The sequence below is a fragment of the Myotis daubentonii genome, chromosome 5, assembly GCF_963259705.1.
Source record: "Myotis daubentonii chromosome 5, mMyoDau2.1, whole genome shotgun sequence".
Classification (NCBI taxonomy): domain Eukaryota; kingdom Metazoa; phylum Chordata; class Mammalia; order Chiroptera; family Vespertilionidae; genus Myotis; species Myotis daubentonii.
Genome location: NC_081844.1, coordinates 85,882,151 through 85,907,810, shown reverse-complemented (window position 1 = coordinate 85,907,810; position 25,660 = coordinate 85,882,151). Strand labels below are relative to the sequence as shown.

At 41.9% G+C, this 25,660-nt stretch overlaps 1 protein-coding gene across 2 annotated transcripts in view; it reads right to left on the bottom strand.

Moving 5' to 3' along the window:
- Positions 1-22,746, bottom strand: part of KCTD16 (potassium channel tetramerization domain containing 16) — a 232,663-nt gene extending 209,917 nt beyond the window's left edge. The window contains exons 1-2 of one of the 2 annotated variants that reach the window (XM_059698760.1): positions 22,644-22,746; positions 4,962-6,104 (exon numbers count right to left, since the gene is read on the bottom strand). In XM_059698760.1, coding sequence (XP_059554743.1) covers positions 4,962-5,793 — 832 coding nt within the window. In that variant the 5' untranslated portion in view covers positions 5,794-6,104; positions 22,644-22,746. Of the gene's footprint in view, positions 1-4,961; positions 6,105-6,463; positions 6,566-22,643 lie in introns of those variants that run through there. The other variant, XM_059698761.1, reaches the window with a different exon arrangement.
- Between the last annotated feature and the right edge of the window lie 2,914 nt (positions 22,747-25,660).

The following is a 25,660-nucleotide window of genomic DNA, read 5'->3' as shown; positions in this document are numbered from 1 at the left end:
AAGTGAGGGACCAAGAGGTGCTAAATGCACCTCATGGTGACCTATAGTTTGGTTTTTGCGTTCGTTAGGGACACTGGCTTTTTATATATATAGATAGCCAAGATATGGAGGCAGCTTAAGTGCCCATTAATAGGTGAGTGGATAAAAAAGATGTGGGATATATATACAATGGAATATTACTTGGACATAAAAAAAACAACAATGAAATCTTACCATTTGTGACAACATGGATGGACCTAGAGCAGTGATGGTGAACCTTTTGAGCTCGGCGTGTCAGCATTTTGAAAAACCCTAACTTAACTCTGGTGCCGTGTCACATATAGAAATTTTTTTATATTTGCAACCATAGGAAAACAAAGATTTATATTTTTGATATTTATTTTGTATATTTAAATGCCATTTAACAAAGAAAAATCAACCAATAAAATCAGTTCGCGTGTCAGAGGTTCGCCATCACTGACCTAGAGGGTATTATGCTATGTGAAATAAGCTAGACAAAAAAGACAAGTACTATATGATTTCACTTATTGAAGCTTTTTGTTGTTAATCCTCACCAGAGGATACTTTTTCCACTGATTTTTAGAGAGAGTGGAAGGGAGGGGTAGAGACAGAAAGAGAGAAACATCCATGTGAGAGAGACACATCAATTGGTTGTCCCCCAGATATGCCCGGATTGGGGCCAGGGATCAAGCCAGCAACTAAAGCATGTGCCCTTGACTGGAATCGAACCCTCAATCCTTCAGTCCTCAGGCCGATGGCCACTAGGGCAGTGTTGGGTAATTCACAGTACCCAGAAACATATATTCTTTCCCAAAACAAGGCCATGCTGCTAAATTCTAAGAGAGAAATCATTACAACTGATCTACTTTTCTCCAACACCCCATCTAAGTCAATAGCCCTGAACATATTTACTGTGTAGGTAAAGCAATTTAGAGACTTTTGTGACAATAACCTTTTAAATTTAAAGAAATAAAATAAAGAGAAGAAAGGTTAAAATGTACCTACAAGAAGTAATTTGTTTAAAAAAAGGTGAAGAATCAGTGTCTCTATCTGTAATTCACAGAACTCAGAGTAATCATCCTATGAATTAAACTCCCTACTTGTGGTCATGTTATCATGGCTTTATGAGAGGCAAATGCCTTTCAATCTGAGTGCTTTCGGGCATTTGTCTGAAGTAACTGACTCATGAATAGGATTAAGGAAGTGTGCATAATTCTCTCCAAACAGGAACAATCTTCCCACTCCCTCTGGGATTGGAAGATGGCTCTAAAAAAGAGGTTCATTTATTTCCATGCACCTGTGATTTTTGTGCCTAAGTGTTGTGAATGGTTATTGAGTATCTGGTTCAAAATCAGGACTTCTCTTTTCTAAATTACTTAGCTCCCATTTCATTCAGAGGTGAATCAAGAAGGCATTCTCTGATGTTTATGATATTGCCTTCTATACAACACCGGAAGAGAAGAGAGGTAATGATTTAACTAGTTGGATGGGTAAGGAGGAAATGGAACTTTCTCATTGTTTTAAATTAAAACAAAGCATTTATCTAAAATACTTTGTAAGGCAGTCCTAGGATAAGCATTTCTATGTTCCTATATCACATTTTCTAGGTTGCTGATACATGAATCATAATCCATAGCATCTCACATATCATTTTGGTGTGTAAGCAATGCAGACAAACACATTTCTTTTCATTCTCTTAAACGCATAGTACAGACACCTGTTAACTTTTTAAAATATATTTTTATTGACTTTAGAGAGGAAAGGAGAGGGAGAGAGAGATAGAAACATCAATGATGAGAGAGAATCATTGATCAGCTGTCTCCTGCATGCCCTCCACTAGGGATGGAGCCAGCAACCCATGCATGTACCCTGACCAAGAATCGAACTGAGACCTCCTGGTTAATAGGTCGATGTTCAACCACTGAGCCACGCTAACTGGGCATTTTTAAATATGTTTTTATTGATTTTGGAGAGAGAGAGAGAGAGAGAGAGAGAGAGAGAGAGAAAACATTTATCAATGTGAGGGGAAAACATCTATCGGTTGCTTCCTGCATGTGTTCCGATTGGGGAGACTGGAGGTGGAACCTGCAACCTGGTTATGTGCCCTGACCAGTGATCAAAAATCAGCAACCTTTTGGTGCATGGATGACATTCAACCAACTGAACCACAATGGCCAGGGCAACACCTGTTGACTTTAATTGTTCATAATTCTACATTAACTAAATAGTCAAAACTACCTGATGCTGACCATCAATTCTAGATTTACATGAAGATTAAATAAGGCAAGAATCTAGCCTTTTAAATAATACAAGGAATTTTGGTCTCCCAATTTTCCCGTGGAAAACTTGAGGGAAAAAGACAGGTAAACAGGGGAAGAAGTAGTCATTCCCCATGACTGCCAACTACTATATACAATGTATTAATTTCTCATTGTTTATTTTTTACTATGATATGGATCCAGGCAAAGTGATTCTGCATTATCCCTGGGTTATTAGAAGAGTCTGACTGCTTGGAGTTAATTTAATATAAATATATAAACTTATATATTTATTATATATAATATTTAACCTAAGAAGTAGTTGAATTTCTCTGTAAAGAGTGTGTGTGTGTGTGTGTGTGTGTGTTTGTGTGTGTTGGCTGGTTTTTTGCGGATGCAGGGGCACTCCCTGGGATTCATGCTGCCCTTTGGAATCTGCCAGGTTGCAGCTTCTTTTCTCTGTTCTCTCAGTCCACACCAGTGCTGTAGCCTGGGGCTCCGTCCCTCTCTGTGGGGCTCAGTGGGGCTAGCTCTTGCTGGACAAAGATTGCATACAGTCAGCTTTAGAGCACCTCCCACGGTTTCAGTCTATTAATCAGAGCACAACAGTTTGATGAATTAATGCTTATATAGGCACAGTTGGCAGCTTCTAATTAAATAATTATGGCTAACCAGCTTCATGGAAGCTGTTACGGACTCTAGAAAGCCAGCTGTCAGTCTTATTGGTCTTTACACAGAGGAAGAGTTAACAGTAAGCTCTGGGTATTAGGCACAAAGGGGAAGTATATCATATGCAACATACATGCTGTGCAATATAAAGTTGCTGTGTGTTTGTGCTAGCCTGACCAGAGGGATGGAGAGCAAACTGTTCCTTAGCAATCTCTCAGCAGCCCAGCAAAGAAAGAAGTAATTACATCATCAGGAGCACAGAGCCCGTCCAAAGCATCCTAAAGAGGGCACAGTGTTAGATGCATGAGTCTTTAATCAGTCTTTGACACAGAAATGTCACTGAGATAGTAGGTAAATACAAATCAGGTTCTGGGTCTCATTTAGAAGTACAAGTGATTAGAAATCTATTGTGGTCTTTTGGGGGATAGAGTTATTATGATTTTATTTGACTGAAGCTTTTAAAGATGCCATTTCAAATATTAGAAATCAGAGAACAAGATAAATATCACAAACCTAGATTTGAACTCTAAGGTGCATTTTTCCATGAAGTGAGAAGATATTTGTTCTACATAATCACAGATAATATCAGATTCCTTTACAGAAGGCTAGAAAGCTAGAGTCTTATCTCTACACTAGTGGGAAATTCACCAGAAGGAAGAAAGCAATGTCTGGTATCTGGCAACTGAGCTTCAGCACAGAGGAAGATATAGATTATAGGTAAGTGCCATAGATAGCATTACTGGACCAAATCATGCTTGTTATTACACATTAGTATGCTACAGACCTGATCACTGATTTCACGCTTCTCCACAGGCTGTCCTTTCTACACATACATAGGACTTGACTTCTAAAAACCCAGTACAGAACAATTTGGCTTTCCACTGACCAGCAATTCAGCAAGGTTCCCAGCACCACCTCCAAAGGAATAAACACAACTGTAGGCAAAACTGAGTCCAAGAAATTCATTTGTTCTTTTATGTTCAAATATATTTGGACATTTTAACCCCCTAAAAGTATGGGTTTGCCTTTAAATAAGAAGGAAATCGAATGTTAACACTGGAAACATATTTCTTATGGAATTCACTTCCCAACTCCCAGGCCAGTTGAATATCAGCAGTTAAATCAAGCACTAGACTTTCAGCGGCCAATGGCTTACAATTTATCTTAAAAAATGCTATTTCATAACGCCTAACAATCTGTATTGAAAGTTGTCATTTAGGCAAATGGACTGACCTCTAAGAAACCGAGTTCAAAAACTTCAATATAATAGTTTCCTTTCCTTTTTCCCTCTGGTTTCCTTTTAGAGAGTAATTCTATCACCTCAGCTGCCTAGATGTTTGCATGTGATTGACAATTCTCAAGGACCTAACTCCTTCTAGGTGGATCTTAAATGAAGTTCAGCTTAAGTTTGCAATGCAATTGAAGTCTCAGTACAAATTACTGAAGAATCAGATAGCAGACTTATAAAGCCTATAAAAGAAAATTTTAGACTTGGGGGGAGGGTAAGAAAGGGAGTCTTTCGTCAGTGTATACTGCCATCTAGCCAAAACCACATCATTCAGTATAACATCCATTTGTGTTTTCAAAGCCCCCGATGAAAGCAAGTCTTCAGCAACTAGCTTAATAGATCCCAAAGTTCAGATAAAAGAATAGACAGCAGCACTTCACCCACTCCGAGTCTACCAAACTCCGTGGACCAACAGCCAAGTTCTAATCATCACCATAACTTTACAATTCAACATCTGGCAAACAGATATATATGTCTGTTTTCATTCCACATAATACCAATATCATTTGCATCTTGTAATTTTGAGGCCTTTGAATATTCTGTGACTTCACTGGAAAAACAGATAAAGTTGCCTTAGGTAACACATGAGAGCTGAATTATAAACTCTAATACTCTAGCTATACCTCAAGTTAAAAAATAAAAATCCCAAAGTAATAGTCCTTAGACACTGAAAGAACATGCAGACCATACACATCTGTAAAGGGAATCAATACACATGAACAATAAAAAGAACCCTTTGCACTTACGGTAGAAGACGTATTCAGTGTAGCTTGACCAGATCTTGTCATCTGTATATTGGTTGAGGAAAGATGCTGTCACTGAGGAGTTACAGGCCACCATGTGGAATCCACACTCTGACAACATATCAAAAGCCCTTTCCAGATGCTTGAATTTGAGATAAAATCTGGAGGTGTATCTTTCTGGGGCTCGGTCAGGGTCTCTGCTCTCATTCAAAGTTTCTCCAAAGACCTCCTTTGCCAAGGAAATCCTTCCACAAACCAAAATCCGGGGAACTCTCCGAAACTTGGCATCTGCCTGCCCCTCTCTGCCCATGGTGCAGGACCCCCTGTAACCCACAGTAATGAAACCCCACTTGCGGTCAGCAGGAAGCAGTGAGGAAGCGGGGCAGATTCTCGTGTCACTTCCTTGGGAGGCATCTTCGAAGTCACTATGGCAGAATTCCTCCGGGCTTTGCTTGATTTCATCGGGGGTCAGGAGTTTGACCAAGTCTGGGAGCTGGAAGTATTCAGCTTCCCTTTTCAGTCTTCCTCTCTCTGGAAAGTGATCAGGCAGGACCACCTGCCTATCCCTGAGATAGTCCAGAATATAACGGAACAAGAATCCATCTCTGTCAATGAAAAACCTTCCCTTGGAGTCCTTAGCTAGATCGTTAGCTGTGTCTCTTTTTGGGGAAAACATTTTCCACAGGAGGGAATGAGGGATGCTTATTAATGTAGAATGGCGAGTGAAATAAACTTGACCCCCAACATTCAGCTCCATGACTTCAGGGAAGGAGTTTGGAACTGTGGCCCCTTGTTCTCGAGGATAATAACGACTACAGTTTCCACTCAGAGCCATTGTCCCTTTCTTGTTCTCCTCCTCCTATTTTAATTTGAAGGTGCAATCAAAAGGAGTCACAGCCTTATCCTTTACATCAACTTGAAAGGGAGGGAGAAAGAAGGATGCTAACTTGTTAGAAACGACCTCCTCTTACCCCAGTATTTTCCCCCAAGAAAGCAAAATTTAGAATAGTCCACAGGTGAAGTAGTTGAAACCCTGGCTGGTGATGAGCTATGACTTCATGGAATATAATCAACTCATCTCCATTCGATCTTCCCCCAGGTTCAGTAGACAAGGCAGGTTAAGTCCCCAGTTACTCAGAGATCTGTCTAAAGGAAAAGAGAGAAAATTATTTCCTCAAACCCAGCATGAGTCAGAAAGAGAGAGAGCTGATGGAGAGGGGAGGGGAGAGGAGAGGGAGGTAGAGGGAGGAGGGATAATGGGAGGAAGGGAAATAGGAAGTATTTTACATAAGCAGCCTTGGAACTACTGATTTTAACCATTCTCCCAGGAAATAGCTTCTCTCAAGCTATTCTGTGCCTATATGTTTATCCATACACCTCTGTCTCCAGCAATTAGTATTAAAAACATTTCTATTTGCATTTCTGCATTTAAAAAGTAATATGCAATTTTAAGCTTCTAAGATGGGATTTTTCCCCCCATCTGGACAATAAGCCTCAGAACTTACCTTCAGGAGTGCTGGAAACTCAGTCCTGTGAATAAATACCCATTAGCCAAGCAGTCAGAATGCACAGCCACAGTGAGCCTATCACTGGAAAGTGCCAGAGAGATGTGCTTTTAGAAAAAAAATTATATATATTTATATAAATGTATATTTGTATGTATGTATATATTCATTTCCAATTTCAAGTTAAAACAAGTCACAAAAAGTTAAACGGTGATGAGAGGTGACTGGCTTGAAGAAGCAGAGAAAAATATTCAACCAAAGCGTCTCCAGGGAGGGGGGGGGGGATCAAACCTTCAGCAAGAATCCTTAAAACAGAAGAGTTGCAAGAGCTATCAGGACTTAGAAGCTTTTCAGAAAGCCCAGCAGCAGAAAAACGGAGGTGCCCTGCTGGGGTCCCAGGTAGCCACCCCACCTGCCGGCAAGGGCGAACAGGCTCCCATGCTCCTAGCTAGGTGGGAGCCTTTGGGAGCCCTTGGGAGCCGTGGGGAGCAGGTGCGAGCTGAGCTGGCGAAGCCGGCAGGAGCCGGTGGGATCCGGCACCTTCAAAGCGCAGAGAAGCCAGCGGGTCTGGGCTCCTGCTTCTCAGGCGGGCGGCGGAGCTGGGCGGTTCCACAGTTCCCAGTGCAGTTGGGCTGCTGTTGTTTCAGCAGTGCAGGCAAGAAACCATCCAGGGAAATGACTATTACATCATCTTAAAGGAATATGGCTTGGAGAAAGCGGAGGCACCGCGAGTCACGTCCTCCTCGGTGACAGGTCGCCGGGATGGCACAGGGACACAGTGCGCTTGCCTTGGGCAAGGGACTCCTGGGCGCTCGCTCAGGGCTTGGGGCGGGGACGCCGCACGGCCACTTCCCTCCCTGCCCAGTCGGGAAGTCTGGAGTTTCTAGGGCCGTCGCTTAGCCTTTACTTCTCTTTTGACCTCTACTGCCACCACCATCCCCCAGAAACAACCCCCCAAACCTGTGGAGAGATAAACGCAAGTGAAATTTTCACTTGACAAATCTACAAACAAACCTTTTGCACAGGCACTGAATTTCAGCTGAAGGGCAGATTTTCCCTTAAAGCTTGCTTTAAAAAAAATAAAAATAAAAATAAAAAGCACACCTAATGACCCCAAGGTTCTAACTACTGGTATAAAGTATTTGTGTTTTTTAAACCAAAGGTACATTAAACCATGTTCTCTTAAACACCCTCCTCTTTTTTCTCCTCTTGTTCCATCCCTCTGCCAATCCACCAATAAATAAATAGGTAAATAAATATTTACAGTCTCTCTGGAATTAATCCCTTTTCAAAAAAATACATGAAGCAGAAACACGGACACCCTCAGAAAGCCCACAGTTTACACCAGTAAGTATCATCTTAGCTTACCTGTAGGGAAAAAGGTTGCAACCTTTCTCTGGGGCTGCTTCCTTGCTGAGCATCTCCTTGGGTGTGCCCCACTCATCCCAGGAGGTCCCTGATGGAAGACACGCCCACTAAGAGACAGTTTACTCCTGTCCCAAAGGACTACCTTAAGTGCATCATTAGAGTTTCAGGAAGGCATTTCCAGGGCAACATAATCCACTAACATAGTGCTTCCAGTTGATCCTGCCAGTCAATAATGGCCCGGACAACAGTTTACAGTAAGTCTGCCATTTCCCTCTTAAAACACCAGTGTCTTAGGACTCACATTCTTAATAAGAATATAGTACTTCATCTATGAATAATATATGTGAGCCACACTCCATCCAAAACAATTGCTATTAAAAAAACAAAAATGGAGAGTATAATTTAGATACAATTTATGGGACGCATGTGTTTATTGCCAAATTTTCCTCAAGATTTAGCTTGACGACAGACTTAGCAGTAGCATAAATTAATTACTAGCTTAACAATCTTTTCTTTCCATAACTATCAAGTTACTAAACACATTCTAAGTCTTAGCTAACACTCCAACACCTGAGTATATTTGATGTTGTTTCTTAACTACTGTATTAATCTGTTCTGGCCTCAATCATTTGGGTCTTAATGCTGGACCAATCAAGGAAATGTTTATTATTTGATGAACTTATATCGCCATCTACTGTCCCTAAGCTATCAGTGCAGATCTGTATCTGGCGATTTAACGGAGCCAAAAGTTAAGATTTTTTTTCTTTATTTTAAAGTTTTTGTAGTGGTTAGACTATTGGAAACACACTGTTTACCATGATGACAAAATGAACATTTAGTTGCCACCAGGTCAAGGGAAAAATAAGTGTGAGTCCATGCCTATTAAGTATTGGATTTGGTTGTAGTTAAAAGTAAACAAATGTTTTATCTCTAACAGAGAAGGCCAGTATACCATGACAACAGCTTTGGAGACTGGATATTAAAATACCCTGGGGACATTTTGAGAGGAAGTGGAGAATAGGAGTGAGAAAAACCATAGCTTTTTAAAGCTAAAAGGAACGTGAGAAATGAAAATCACCATCTCATTTTAGAGAAATTGAGGATCAGAGAGAAAACATTCCCACAGGAATACACAGTCTTGGAGTAACAGGGTGGGGTTTAGACCATTCATTCTGATCAATATCTTGTTTTTAACCTTCCATATACTAGAATAGCAATAGAGAAGAGGCAAGTTAAAAACAATAAGCTCAAGATTGCTACACATTTAAAAACAGATAACAGCAAGTTACTTGAAAGACTTTTTCACATTAAGTTAAATTGCAAGGCTAAAAAAATTTACATTAAAAAGAGTATTCTGAATTTCCAAAATGAGGAGCTCTGATCATTGATCTGGGTTTCATAGATTAGGCTGTGCTTTGAGATTAGTTCTTAACCTTTTAGAGAGTGGACTGCTTGGAGAATCTTATGAAATCTAGATAATGAACACAAAAGCATAAAGGTTTGTATTCCATGTCTGGGAAGGAGCTGTAAAGAGAAGAACCAGGGAGCCACCCATCCCTAGCAATCTGCAAACTTCTACAATGAATCGTCTCTTTGAAATTAGATTGCACATACACTCAGAGACACACTCTAAGGATTGAAAAAAGAAAACATTCACCAGACAACCTTAACCTTGTGACCTATGGTTGGACCACACAACCTGAACTGGTATGTTTTAAGAAACACTGTATATCCTATTCTTTGCACAGTATAGCTTTATATTATTTTGTGCTAAAATGTTCATTTATTATAGTAAATTGTGAAAAAATAAACAATTATTTTGCTAGCCCCCTTTAGGCATACTTACTTCTTAAAAATATATTTTTTTTTATTGATTTCAGACAGGAAGGGAGAGGGAGAGATAGAAACATCAATGATGAGAGAGAATCATTGATTAGTTGCCTCCAGCATGCCCCCTGCTGGGGATCAAGCCTGCATGCAACCTGGGCATGTGCCCTTGACTGGAATAGAATCTGAGACCCTTCATTCTGCAGGCCAATGCTCTATTCACTGAGCCAAGCCAGTTAGGGCTATGCATACTTACTTTTTAATCTACTTGAAGCCTCAAGAAATTAAGAATGCCCGGGCCTCTCTTCCACCTTTTTGAGAGACCAGGGATTTGGTTCAAGATTGGTTAACATCCTCTGCTCTGTACGCTTCCTTGTTCCTTACTGTCTGGGAGATAAACAAATGAAAAGCGAGATTTAAAAAAATAGGCTTGAAGAAAGCAAAGCAATATAACATAGAGAGAGATTTGAATAGTGCTGGAGTAAACGAGCGTGTCTCAGGGACGTTGTCAGTAAGCCTTGCTGTTGGGTGCCTTAACAAGAGGCAAGAAGCCAAGTCTAGGCTGTAAGTGTATTCCTGTCCTTCGTGTCAGCAGATAACACTGCTGGTGTAATGATTCTCTTCTGGCAGCTCTCTGCTGAAACACTGAGGGATGCCACACTAGTCCAAAGGTTGAACATACGGCAACAGATTTCTCTTAAGGGCAGACCAAGAAAGAATGTTTCATTCTGTTCTTAGTAATAGTCAAGCCTATATAGCACATCAAGACACACCATGGGTAAATTGTGGAATTCATAAAGTGTGCCTTAGCCTGTTTCCTGTTCCCCACGGGCACACACACCCATAGCGGAATGCTGAAGAGTACATTCTCAAAAGGACAATTTTAATTTTGGAACAATGTGATCACTTCCCACATTTTCACCCCAACCCATCTTTAAGTTTCCTCCTCCCTCGAGCAGAGATAGCTTTTAGGCTGCCTGTCTTTTTTATGAGGGAGGGAGGGAATTGATTTCATAAGCTTACTCATACTAAGATGCTGTGCACTCATTGTACTAGGTGCCCCAAGGACTCCTGCATTATCATAATAGCTACTGTTGATGGAAGGCTGGCCATTGAGCACTCAAAACAGTCATTATCCCTCTTCCAACTCTGCCTGACTGGCTGTGTGACATTGGACAGGAGACTCCGTGTCTCTGAGCCAGGGTAAAGTGCAGGTAACAAGACCTGACTTCCAGATGTGTTGTGCAGATTAAATACTGTGATGCATGTAAGACCCCGGAGCACATCCCCTGGCTCTAGGTGAACACTTCATAAATAGTAGTATACATGATAGCAGCAGCAGTAGTTTTTTGCTGTTAGACTCAAGTGGAAGCATGAACAAGTTACCAAAGATGCTCAAAGATTGAAATTAGGTTCTACTTTCAAAATCTTTCCTCTTCCCACATGCAGCTTGAGTTAAAGATCATTGCTTATCATAGATGTATTTGTTAATAATGGGGGTGATTTCAGGCTTTGGAAGGGAGACAAGGTGGCCAAATGAGAAACAGAATAATCAATTCCACAATGGTTAATAATGAAAATGCCACTGTCTTCTGCCAGGCAAGGCTACATTTCTGGTATCCTTTTGTTCATTCCACACGGCTTTATGAAGTACTTGTGTTATGTCCAGCACAGTGCTAGGTATTTAAAATGTTGAATTCTATATAATCTCTGAACTCAAACACTCACAAACACACATACACCGATACTCAAAATCCTACCAGTGGAAGACAACGATGAAAAACTTCTAGATTTCTGAGCACTGCCTCTTATTTGCAGAAAGATGCCTGCTGCTGTGTTCAGCTATTAGTCCTACACGGTTCACATATGATTTGGACAAACCACTTCACCTCAGGTGGTCTCTGCTTCCATAACTATAAAATGAAGTTGTCTCCCCATCTAATGACACTGTGACTGGTGGCAAAACAAAGATAAAATACAGCTGTCAAATCTTCAGAGACAAATTACTAGTAAGTAATTTGTTAGGTAAGAACAGAAAAGAAAGGCAGCAAACAGAGATCTTTCTTGTTACATAAAGCCTTACAAGGAAGAATTTGAATTTGACTTGTGTAATCTTAAAGTTGGAAGAGAAGAGACACTTCGAGGTCACCCACTGCAGCCTCAGATCCACCTAAATGTTTGAGACAATAGAAAAAGTTCGGTTTAGTCATTTTTCTACAGTCTCTTCCTAAAAATACTCATAAACTCTACTCTCATAAAATACAAATAATACCTAAAGCTGTTCGTGTCATCATAGTGCCTCTGAACGGAAGTCTGCAGAATTAAGTTCTTTCAAGTGAAATGTCCTTTTTGAAATCTGAGCTTTAAAAATTTTGTATGCTGATCTAAAAAGAAAGTACTGCTCTTCAGGTAGAACATTATTATTTCATAGGGTCTAAGATGTTTTGTGTATGTGTGTTGTGTGTTGTGTGTTGTGTGTGTGTGTGGGCGGGGGGGGGGGATATATATTTCTGTAGTAGGCACAGATGTGAGATCACCTTATAGGTTTCTCTTCAAAACAAGGATACTTTTCTAGAACAAGTGGTCAAAGCCAGGAGTGCACAATTTGGTGGTGAAGTTGAGTAAAGCCAACTTGCACATACAGAGTGGGGCAAAAGTAGGTTTACAGTTGTTCATATGGAACATACAAATTAATAATAATATAAGAATAAACTGTGTGTTTTATGTACTCACAACTGTAAACGTGCTTTTGCCATACTCTGTATGTGTTTTGAAACTGATCCTCGTCAGTATGAAACCTAATCAATAGAAATACAGACTGCATTTCTTTTTTTTTTAACTCACCTGAGGATATGTTTTATTGATTTTTTTTTTAGAGAGAGAGAGAAATGTCACTGTGAGATAGAAATATCGATCAGTTGGCTCCCATATGCGCCCTGACAGGAGATTGATCCCACAACCTAGGTATGTGCCCTGGCTGGGACTGGGAATTGAACCACAACCTTTTTGATATATGGGATGAAGCTCCAACAAACTGAGCCGCCCTGCCAGGGCCAGACTCTATTTCCTAAAATAAATTTCCAATAAGGAAAAAAATGGAATGTAGTTGCTCAACTATCAGACAGCTGGTTCCAGCAAATACAATGCAATATTTCAAGAATGGTTATAAAAAAGAAGAGAGATACCCTGCTTCCCCTTACAGAGAGATACCCTGCTTCCCCTTACAGATGCTCTGCCAGCAGCCTGCTAACCACGTTGTATTATTCACCACACTAGAGGGCCGGTGCACAAAATTCATGGACTCGGGGGCGGGGGAGGGTCATCCCTCAAAACGGATTGCAAGAGGGTGCAGGCCAGGCTGAGGGACCTCACCGGTGGATGATCAGGGCTGGGGATGTACCACAGGAGGGCTCCAGGGCGTGTCCAGCCTGTCTCACTCAGTCCCGATCAGCTGGACCCCAGCAGCAAGCTAACCTACCAGTTGGAGCGTCTGCCCCCTGGTGGTCAGTGCACGTCATAGTGAGCGGTTGAGCAGCCTTAGCATATCATTAGCATATTACGCTTTGATTGGTTGAATGGCCGACCATTCATAGTAAGGTTTTATTATATAGGATGATGCTTTTATGTATACTGTATTGTACATGTTGGGATAGTCCTCATTATGTTTGCTAAAGATTATGTAATATGTCTCTTGGTAAAGGAGTAGTGTAACTTGTAGGCCTGTAATTGTCACCCTTTTATCTCCTACCTAGAAAAACCATTTTTCAAATGACATCTTTGTCATCATTCCAAAATATGCAAGCAGTATCAAATCAGAATAAGCTTAGGTGTTAAGTTCAAAAACACTCATTTATTTTTAAAAATTCAGTCAAAATTTGTAATAATATGTTAGTGGTCTGTAGAGTGCATTTTGATTTTTCCCCAAATAGTTGTATGTATAAATGGAATTTATTGAACCCCAGAAGCTACTTGCAGGAAATAGAGTTTTAAAATCCTGGTTCTAATGAAAAGGAGCAGGTTTTAGAATCAGGCAGAGGAGGGTTTGAAAGAGGTACCTACCAGCTGTATGATCACGAGCTAATTATCTCTCTGAGGACTGTCGCCTCATATAGGTACTATTAGAAATAAAAATATCCACTTTGCTGGATTGATATAAGGATTAGCAATAATGCTCTGTGGAAGTGCTTGGCCCACAGCACATGTTCAGTAAGAAATGGGCAATGTGATTATATTTATGTTTGGCTCAATCACCTCCTCTATCCCTCTTCCTCTACTCTCAGCCCATTCTCATGGGGTTTTGTGAATGAGTGGATGTAAGGGCAGGTACCACATTACTCATTCATGCTGGTGATGAGATGTCCTTTTTCTGAAAGTCTGCTTCTCCCTTCTGGGAGGGGGATAGGGGAAAAGAAAGGGATACTGGGAACACTGAGCACATTTGTCCTTGGAGATAGATAATTAGTTCATTTAAAAACATATTCTTTTGCCTTAGATGCAATCTATACCTTTCAAAAATGAGTGGAAGAAAGTGAATGAACAGGCTGACTCATTCAAAATATTTCACATCATTTTGCAGTGATTCAGCACAATCACTTGGTTTAGTGATTACAGAGACATTTTTCACAACTAATTCCACACATGCCATACTTGTAGGTTGAGATGAATCTTAGCCATGGCATCTGTATATGAGGAACAGCAGGAGAGAGAAGGGCAAAGACCAGATAACAAGTGGAAAGACTTAGCTCAAGGGACAAAACTGAACTGCTTTACCAGCGGACTCAAGAAGTCAAAGCTGGAAATTTCAGGTACGCTCTGAATACATGGTATTCAAATACCTTTTCCCCTTGCCTTTGGAGCTATTTGCAAGAAATCCATGGAACAGGAATTGTTTTTCACTCAATTTAGCATGTAAGATAGTACAGGTTCTGGCATCTGGAAAGAGCTCAATAAATACTTAATTGCAGGAGCAAGGGAGTATCCTCAGAATGGCCCAAGAAAACAATATGCTAAGAAACTGGCAGAGTCATGTCAGAATGTGCTGTTGGTCAAGAATACATGGTAGCTGATTTCAGTTTATTCTCAAAACATGGAGTTCTTCTTGCTGGCTGGGACCTTTTCATTTGGTCAGGTACCCAAGAAATGAACTAACTGCAAAAATCAGCCTTTCTTAACTCACCGCTGCAGAGATGTCATTCAGGTACCCAGTGTGGAGTCTAACTGGGATGGAAAAACGAAAGACCCTTTAAAGCAGCGGTTCTCAACCTGTGGGTCACGACCCCTTTGGCGGTCGAACGACCCTTTCACAGGGGTCACCTAAGACCATCCTGCATATCAGATATTTACATTATGATTCATAACAGTAGCAACATTACAGTCATGAAGTAGCAACGACAATAATTTTATGGTTGGGTCACAACATGAGGAACTGTATTTAAAGGGCCAGAAGGTTGAGAACCACTGCTTTAAAGGAACATCCTTGTAAGAGTAAGGAATAAAAAAGTTTCATATTTCACTGACACCCATTTCTTAAAACACCCATGTCTGTGTCTGTGGTCAAACAAATTAATAAAGTTAACAAATAAAACTAATTCTGCCAGACATTTTCATATACATTATCTCTTTTAATTCCCACAACAATCCTCAACTGTTGGCATTGTGGGGAGAAAAAAAGATCCTCCAAAAGGTTAAGTAATTAACAACAGGTTAATTACCGTTGTAATTAACCCAGCCTGTCTAATCTCAAAGCCCCCTTGTAACTACATGAACCTTATTCAGCAATATAGTTCCATTTATTAAATTTCCTCAATAGGTCCCCAATATTTGGATTTAGCACCACACAGAACCAGAGTAACAACACATTCCTAGCATAGATCACCACTATATCCCCAATTCTAGTTCAGTGCCTGGCCCAGAGAAAGTACTCCATAAGTATTGTCAAAGGGTTGTTAGAACAAACAAGTGGATGAATGAATGAGTGAATGAACAAACAAACAAGCTACCAGTTGGGACAAGGATATCAAGAAATTTTAACTGGATATAGGAAGAGTCTGATCTCGTGCGGTATGTCTAATTTTCTTGTCTCCTGAAATGTTGGTTCCAAATAGAATGATTTCAAAGATGAAAAAGATTCCAAGGATGAAGAAAAAGTTTATAATCACAGCATCACAGAATTGGCCCTTTATGAATCAATCCAAAAGGATGAGTAATTAATTTATATGTTTTATGTTCCAGAGTTTAGAAGTTCTTAGAAATAAACCTCTTTGGGATAAGACTCTCTAGGAACAATAAAACCCTAGGAACAATAAAACCCTAGGTGGTTATGGGTTTTTTTTTTAAGTTCTTAGATGCTGAAGAAAATATTAGTTACTTAAAAAATATCTTGCCAAGGCACCAGGCAATTCTAATCCAGCAATTTTATGCATCAGTCACTCTGCATCCTTTCCAAAAAGTGTGTGTGGAGTGGGGTGTGGGGTTGGAAAGCCTGGTAATGATTGACCAGACACACCTGCAGGGCACAGATTTAAGGGGCCAATACACACAATTCAAATGTGACTTGGAAAACATCACTCTTTTGCTGTATAATGCAGATTTGCACAGCTTCTGCCAAGGAAATTGCATGTTACCTTTATAGACAATGATCTGAGCCTCAAGCACATCTCGCAATTACAATGTGTGATTCAGTGGCTGCCAAAGGATATCAGGCAATTGTTTGAAATGGAACCAGTGTCTCATATCTTCCTAATAAACCTTATTGCTATTCATTAGGGAAACTATGACCCACCCACCCCCAAATAAAAAAAGATGTATGTATCTGATAGAAACAGGATTCAATCTTGTATCTCTTGACCAGCCCCTGGAATTTTTCATATACTTAAATGAGATCTTGAGGGTAATTACATACATCTATGTTGTTAAAGTGCCATTATACTGGACACAGAGGCTAAGATTACCCTTGGATAGAATATTAAATGAAATCAAGACAAAAAATTAGATAAGGATGGAGAAGTGATGGATTTCTTATGTGCACAGAGAGTAAGCAAGTGCACTCTAAATTTTTACTGCCATTTTGCCCAAGGACATTTATGCCTATAAGTAGAAGGAAAGAAAGACAAAGTCACTACCCACTGAATGTGACCAATTAAGTCCATGTGGAGAACATCACTGCTTCACAAGAATAACATCTCCCTCCTAGAAGTTCACCTGCAGAGTCACTGGCTCATCAGGTCACTGAGTCCTTCCCCAATTACTAACAACAACTAAGGTTGCTGGAGCCCAATAAAGAAGCTTTGAGCTCCTTTAAAACACCTCTTCTGTTCCATGTCTCCTATTCATTTACTCAAATATTTACAAATCTATTTGTATAAAGAACTATCTTAACTGTAGAGAATACAATGTTTAATCAGACAGGAGACTTACCTTCAACAAGTTGATAATCCAGCAAGCAGAACAGAGGAAAATATTCACTCTGTGTCTGCACTGGGACTAGGTGAGTAATGCACAGAAGAAAGTGGTGACGCTGCTAAGAGAAGTGGAAAAGGGAGAGGAACCAAGATGGTGGTATAGGTAACTGCCTGTACTCACCACCTTCCACAACTCCATCAAAATTACAACTAAAATACAGAATAGCCATCATCCAGAACTGCCAGAAAGCTTGCTGAATGGAAGTCCTACAAATAGAGTAGTAAAGAAGAAAGCACACTGAGACTGGTAGGAGGTATAGAGGCACAGAATGGAGGGAGATCATCTCTGCAGAGACCGCCTGTGAGGAACAAGGGGTCTCTGCCCCATACCAGAATCCTAACCCAGGTTCCCAGAGCTAGGAAGAGAAGTTCCTATAACTATGGGCTATAAAAATCAGTGTGGATTGGGGCTCAGTGATACAGAGGCTGCTGGAGACCCAGCTCTTCCTCTTACAGGGCTGGTGCACGAACTGAACTTACAAGGTCCCGCTTCCTCTGAGCTCCAAAACCAGGGCGAGCCTTTTGGGGAGACAGACACATACGAGGAGGAACTGGATTGTCTGGCATCAGAGCAGGAACTCAGGGTCAGCTTTCTCCCAGATGGAGGTGCTGGCAGAGATCATTGTTCCTATGCTGAGACCTCCCAGGTCACAGGGCTGACTAGCAGCCATTTCTGTTTGCTCTGCCCTGGTGATTCCCTAACACCCCGCCTCATCCAATTTACAACCCCACCCGGGCTGTGTGCAGAGGCTTTTGCATATGAACAGCCTGTCCTTGCTCAGGCTAAAATCAAACAAGCTGCAGCTGAGTCAGGGAATCCCCAAACCTATCAATAAAAAGCCCAAGACCTGGCACCAGCACCAGCCTGCCTTGCTTCATAGCTGGACCTCACCTGGGCACTTCCAAACTCAATACAAAGAGGAGGAATCTTCAGATCTCTCTGTAGCTCCTGCTAGGTGGACCCAGGCAGTGGCAGACTTTGCACCTCCCTGGAGACCCAAGTGCCAGTGTACCCAGTGGCCAGTGTCAGACCATGCCAGATTACAATTCTACACATCCATAAGGGACACATTCAGGTGGCAGACTCAGTGAGCACCAAAGCCCCACTGAAGCAAGTCCTGCTCCATAGGGGTGTCTCCTGCACAGCAGCTCTCCCACTGTAGTTGCAGCTGATCCTCACACCCAATTGGCCAGGAGGTCAATTCCTCCCAGTGAAGCCAACAGTAATCAAGTCTCAACTACAACAAGACTGTGCTCACAGCCCACAAAGGGGTACACCTAGAGTGCCCAGCTCAGGTGACTGGGGAGGCTGAGCCACTGTGTCCTATAGGACACCTACTACGCAAGGCCACTCTACCAATTCAAGGAGACATAGCAGTTCTACCCAATACATAGAAACAAACACAGGCAAACCCAAAATGTAGAGACAAAGAAACATGTCACAAATGAAATAAATAGAAGAAAGCAAACTATCCTATCTAATAAAAGAGAAACATGGTAATTAGCATACGACTGGTACCCTTCCCATTGGCTAATCAGGGAAATATGCAAATCAACTACCAGCCAAGATGGCGGCCGGCAGCCAGGCAGCTTAAAGTGAACATGAGGCTTGCTTGCTTCAGTGACAGAGGATTCCAACGTTCCCCACCTGCCGCTGCAGGCCTCTGAGCTGCAACTCTAAGCAACTATGTTACAAATATAGAAGCTAAATAAAACCCCAGAAACCTGCTTTAGTCCATCGGGCTTCAGCCAGCAGGATCACAACATTGTTTCAAATACAGAAGGTAACAAAAGGCCAGAAACCTGCTTTTAGCAGCGGAGGCCTAAGAGCTGGAGCCAAGCCTCAAAGCTAAAGCTGGCCCAGAATAAATAAATAAAAAGAAACAAAGGAGCGGTTAGGAGCTTCAGTCACCCGCCAGCCTGAAAACAGCCCTCAGCCCCTCACCCAGACTGGCCAGGCACCCCAGTGGGGACCCCCACCCTAAAGAGTGTGTGACCAGCTGCAAACAGCCATCAGCCCCTCACCCAGGATGGCCAGGCACCCCAGTGGGGACCCCCACCCTGATCCAGGACACCCTTCAGGGCAAACCAGCTGGCCCCCACCCGTGCACCAAGCCTCTATCCTATATAGTAAAAGGGTAATATGCCTCCCAGCACCGAGATCAGCAGAGCCGAGAGGCCTCCAGGCACCGGGATCAGGATGACAGGGGGCAGCACCCAAACCCCCTGATCGCCCTGCGGCTCTGTGTGTGACAGGGGGCAGGGCCACAACCTCCCTATTCACCCTGCTCTGTTCGTGACAGGGGAAGGCGCCCCAACCTCCTGATCAGCCCTGCTCTGTGCCTGATAGGGGGAGCTCCCCAACCCCCTGATCGGCCCTGCTCTGTGTGTGACAAGGGGCAGCGCCCCAACCCCCTGATCGGCCCTGCTCTGTGTGTGACGGGATAGAACCACAACCTCCCCATCGGCCCTGCCCTGAGTGTGAGAGTGGCGGCGCCCCAACCCCCTGTTCCACCCTGCTCTGTGGGTGATAGAAGGCGGCGCCCCAACCCCAACCCCACGGGCCCTGCTCTGTGTGTGATGGGGTAGAGCCATAACCTCCCCATTGTCCCTGCCCTGAGTGTGACAGTGGCAGCACCCCAAACCCCTGATCGGCCCTGCTCTGTGCGTGACAGGGGGCGGTGCCCCAACTCACCTATTGGCCCTACTCGGTGAGTGACGGGGGGAGCTCCTCAACCTCCTGATTGGCCCTACTCTGTGCGTGACAGGGGGCAGCGCCCCAACCCCCTGATTGGCCCTGCTCTGTGTGTGACAGGGGGTGGTGCAGCAACCTCCCCATCGACCCTGCCTTGAGTGTGACAGGAGGTGGTGCCTCAACCCCCCAATCAGCCCTACCCTGAGCGTGACTGAGGATGGCATCGCAACCTCCCAATCCGCCCTGCTCTGTGCATGACAGGGTGCGGCGCCCCAACTCCCTAATTGGCCCTGCTCTGAGCCCGACCAGGGGCTGCACCTAGGGATTGGGCCTGCCCTCTGCCACCCTGGAGCAGGCCTAAGCCAGCAAGTCGTTATCTCCCGAGGGGTCCCAGACTGCGAGAGGGCACAGGCAGGGCTGAGGGACCCCTCCTCCCCCTCGAGTGCACAAATTTTTGTGCACCGGGCCTCTAGTTAAATATAAGATTTCAAAACCACAGTTATAAGGTTACTTGAGAATCTTCTAGAAACCTCCAAGGGACTTAGTGAGACTTTCAAGGATCTTACTGAGAGTACCCAAAAAAATGGAAAAGGACCCGTCAGAAATTAAGCACACACTGACTGAAAGAAAGAATACTATACAGGGACTCAACAGTAGAGTAGAGGATTCTGAGACTCTAATTAACAATTTGAAATATGAAGCAAAAAATACCCAACCAGAGGAGAAAAAAGAATCCAAAAATATAAAGATAGTGTAAGGAGCTTCTGGGACAACTTCAAGTGTACCAACATTCGCATTATGGGGATGCCAGAAGAAGAGAGAGAGCAAGATATTGAAAGCCTATTTGAAGAAATAATGACAGAAAATTTTCCTTACATGGTGAAAGAAATAGACTTACAAGTCCTGGAAGCACAGAGAGTACCAAACAAGAGGAACCCAAAGAGGACCACACCAGGACACATCATAATTTAAATGCCAAGGGCTAAAGACAAAGAGAGAATCTTAAAAGCAGCAAGAGAAGAGCAGTTAGTTATCTACAAGTGAATGCCCATATGACTTCCAGCTGATTTCTCAACAGAAACTATTCAGACTAGAAGGGAGTGGCAAGAAATATTCAAAGTGATGAATAGCAAGGACCTATAACCAAGATTACTCTACCCAGAAAAGTTATTATTCAGAATTGAAGGTCAGAAAAAGAGCTTCACAGATAAGAAAAAGATAAAGGAGTTCATCACCACCAAACCAGTATTATATGAAATGTTGAAGGGTATTCTTTAAGAAGAGGAAAAGAAGAAAAAGATCAAAAATATGAACAACAAAATGGCAACAAATACATACCTATCAACAATTGAGTCTAAAAATCAAAATAAACAAGAAATCTAATGAACAGAATAAACTGGTAAATAAAATAGAATCAGAGGCATGGAAATGGAACAGACTGATGATTGTCAGAGGGAAGGGGGTGGGGAGGCAGGAAGAGATTAAACAAAGATCATATATGCATTACCTATGGACACAGACAATAGAGCTGCAAAGGCCTGGGGCAGGGCGGGAACCCAGTAGAGGGGGGCAGTGAGGGGGAAAAAGAGGGCTACCTGCAATACTGTCAACAATAAAGATTTTTTAAAATTTTGTAAACAAATGAATAAAAAGAGAGAGAGAGAAATGGAAAACATTTTATGAGAGAGGCTTGGAGCTAACCAAAATGACATCATTATTTTAAAAGTTGAAGGAACATCATGCCTAGCACAAAGTTCCCATTAATAAATTATTGAAGGATCAAAGAAAATGCCACCATGCATCACCACACATTTACTGGACATAAAGTCAGGCACTTACTTAGAGTTCATTTAGAACTGCCCCAAAATGAGCTGACTCATTAGAGTTCTATTGGCTTCAGAAATATTTTATAGGTCTATATAAATGTAAGCCCATTGCAGTACTAGTTCGTGTAGCTCATTTATATTTGGCTCTCAGCCAATGAGGACTAAGAGCCATTTGTGTGGCCCATCCCAATCATTTATTCTACCAGGTTCCTCTTTCTGCCATTACTTGTGTGCCAGTGAACATGTTGGTTCAAGATGGCTAATCAATTGTAATGCTGCAGATTCTACAAAAATTAAAGGAAGATCCTGGATGACAACAAACAACGTTCACTGCAATAGCTGCTAAGTCTCCAGGAGAGAGAAACCCATAACAGCAGGTTCTGGTTGCCTGGTAGAAATCCTTCACTGGAAGGTCAGCATAAGACTCCCTGCAGCCCAGAAAGATTGACCAACAACAGTATGAAAAATAAATAGAAGAAATGTACGGCCAGAGGCACATCACAACTTCAGAAGACTGGAAGAGAAAGAAAGACAATTGTCAAAGTATGACATCAGTAGCATATCTCCCAGGTATCATGATGTAACAATCCTTATAGCACCAATTTAGCTAATATGATCATTTCCAGGAACAAGTTCCCACAATAAAAGGGGTATGCCTGTAATTTAAGGCTGGGGGTGGATGTGGAAGAGGATCCAAAACTAGTTCTATTTCAGATGCCCTAAGAGTCCTGAAATTAAGGATCTCCTGGGGATTTAGGGAAGTTGACTTTCTGAAAGTAATAGCAGCTCTTTAAGGCAATTGTGTGACACAGAGGAGCACTACTAAAAGAACCAGTTACTTTTATTCAGCACAAAAGGACAACTTTATGGGTAATTGTAGTCACTCTTCATTATTACTAATAAAGTTTGCCTGATTTATTAACATCATATCCACAACATTGAAATGAAAAGAAACATACACTGAAATACAGAAACAAAATTTAAGTACCAGAAATGATTATTACCTCTGTAGGGAAGCATTAGGGCATCATGGTGCAAAGTGTGCACTTTGGGATGCGCAGTTCGGGGCTGAATCCCAACTCCATCATTTACCATCTGGGAAAGTCACAGTATATTACTTTCCAGGCACCGTTTCTCATCTGCAAAACAGGTACTAATTGTAGTTCTTTACAGAAATTTGGTGAGTGAGAACTAATAAGAGAATACATATTGAATGTTTAGTTCATCACTAAGCCCACAGGGAGTGTTCAACAAATGTAGCTTTGTGTTTTATTTTGGGTTGTTGTTTGGGGGGGGGGTTGTTGTTGTTGTTGTTGTTGTTGGTTAATCCTCACCTGAGAATATTTTTCCATTGATCTTTTTTAGAAAGACTGGAAGAGAGAGGAAAAAACAGAGAGAAACATCAGTGTGAGAGAAACACATTGATTGGTTGCCTCCTGCATGCACCTTGCTCAGGGCCTGGGCTGGGGAAGAGCCTGAAACCAAGTTTATGTGCCCTTGACCAGAATCAAACCTGGGACTCTTTGGTTCACAGGCTGACACTCTATCTCAGGGGTACTCAAACTTTTTAAACAGGGGGCCAGTTCACTGTCCCTCAAACCACTGGAGGGCCGGACTATAGTTTAAAAAAAACTATACACACTACACATATCTTATTTTGAAGTAAAAAAACAAAATGGGAACAAATACAATATTTGTATTTGCATGTGGCCCACAGGCCATAGTTTGAGGACCCCTGCTCTATCTACTGAGCCAGAATGCCTAGGGCTGTAGCGCATATATATATATATATATATATATATATATATATATATATATGATGTATTTTTATTGATTTTAGAGAGGAAGGGAGAGGAAGAGAGAGGGAAACATCAATGATGACAGAGAATCATTGATGGGCTGCCTCCTGCACGAACGTTCCCCCATTGGGGATCGAGCCTGCAACCTGGGCATGTGCCCTAACCTGACCAGGAATTGAACTGTGACCCCCGGTTCATAGGTCAATGCTCAACCACTGAGCCATGCTGGCAGGGTGAAATGTAGCTTTTGTAATGCATTTTTTCCAAAACCACTTTAGATTATTCCCTAAATCAAAGAGTAGAGCTTCATCGTTAACCTTAGCCAATCCTCACTCCGGACCCCTTACAGATTATGGGAAGGAAGCAGAGAAGTTACACAGACTCCCTTTGAGATGCAGAGCTTCCCCACTGAGAGATGTTCTGGGCAGATCAAAGAGTACCATATGGCAGTGTTACAATATGCCTGGTCTGTATAACACACTCTCTTCTTGCCAAATTGTCATGTTATCATCTCTGGCCCCATGAAGCTTTAGCTCTTGCTCCTCATTTGTTAGATATCACTTATTCCAGCATGGCTTTTAGTACACAAGAATGGGCAAAAATCTGCACATTTTAAAAGTTCTTTTTTCCCCTCTCTACATGCTGTCCCTTGTTGACCTGATTCAGTCTCAATGTAACCATTATGAAAATGACTCCAAAATCTAAATGTTTGGCCTTGGCCTCTTTCTGATTTCTATATACCTGTTAGGCATCTTCACATGGACCTACCAACATCTCACACTCAAGTCACTCAAGTCCAAAGTCAAATATACATTGGCCACTCCCATCCATTATATTCCACTAACTTTTCTCTGAATTAATGGCATCACTGACATTTTTCTACTGTCTAAGTAAGAACCCATCATTTGACTTCTCCCTTTCCATTGGCTCCTGATATCCCATTAGCTGCTGATATCTAATAATTAAATCAATCCACTCCATATCTACCATAATTTGTTCAAGTATCTCTTCTCTTCTATTTATATTTGTCCTACTCTTGTTCTTTATATCTTTTACCCAGATTCGTATATGTAACAAGTAATTACCAAGCATTTACCATTAGCCAGATGTAAGCTCTATATATTGGAAACCCAGAGATGAACAAGGTATACAAGGTTCTTGCCCTCTTGCAACATTTATTCTAGGCAAGGCACACAGATTTTAAAGAATTTTAAATAGTGACATGGGCTATAAATAAAAATAGAACTAGGTGGGGTTGGGGAGACAAAGAGAAGAAGATGAGGTATGACAGGTTGGGACTCTTTGAGGAAGGGATATGTAAGCTGAAGCAAGAAGCCAGCCATGTGAAATTCTGAGAGCAGAATGTTCTAGGTAGATGAATAGCAAGAACAAAGGCTCAGATGTCTGAGGTCAGACTAAACTTGGCTTATTCAAGGAACCAAAAAAGCCAGGGAGTTGGAGCCTAATGAGCAGACCTGGGAGTGTAGGTCTGAGAAGCAGACAGAGTCCAAACTGCGTGGGGCCTCATGCACCAGGGTAGGAGTGTAAATTTCATTCGAAAGTGTAAAGGGAAGTCAGTAATACACTTAATGTTAAGTGACATGCTCTAGTTTACTTGTTTTTTAAAGCTGACTTTGTCTTCTGGGGGGAGAATGAATTGTAGGAGAGCAAGACTGGTTGTAGGGCAACCAGGGAGCGTAACATTATAGGGATCCAAGAGAAAGATGCTGGGGGCTCAGACTAGGGTTAAGGGAAGATCAATGAGAAAAAAAATGGTGAGGATTTTGAGTGCACTGTGGAGGTGCTAGTGATAGTATTACTATTTGAATCTGCTAATGTTCTCCCTCCTGCTTTTCATCTCAGTTCATGCAACACAAAACTGATAATGTCACCCTTCTAAGGATGCTATCCTTTGCCCAGATATGTTAATTGGCTCCCCTGTTATGTATAGATTCAAAGCCCTATGCTATGTGGCCACAACTTCTTTAAAGATACATACAGAAAAGGAGAAAAGAATAACAAAGCTGTTCAAAAGTTCTGAGATAAATCATTTCACAGACAGTGCTATTCACAGAAAGTGGCACTGGCTTTTGATACGTGAAGAACCACCATTCACGGCTCTTTAACTGCTCCCAATCTGAGAGGTTCTCTCCTAAATGAAAAAGCCACAATGCATCAACCCACTGGTTGATGCTTTAACATCCAAGGGAAGTTCGAGTAAC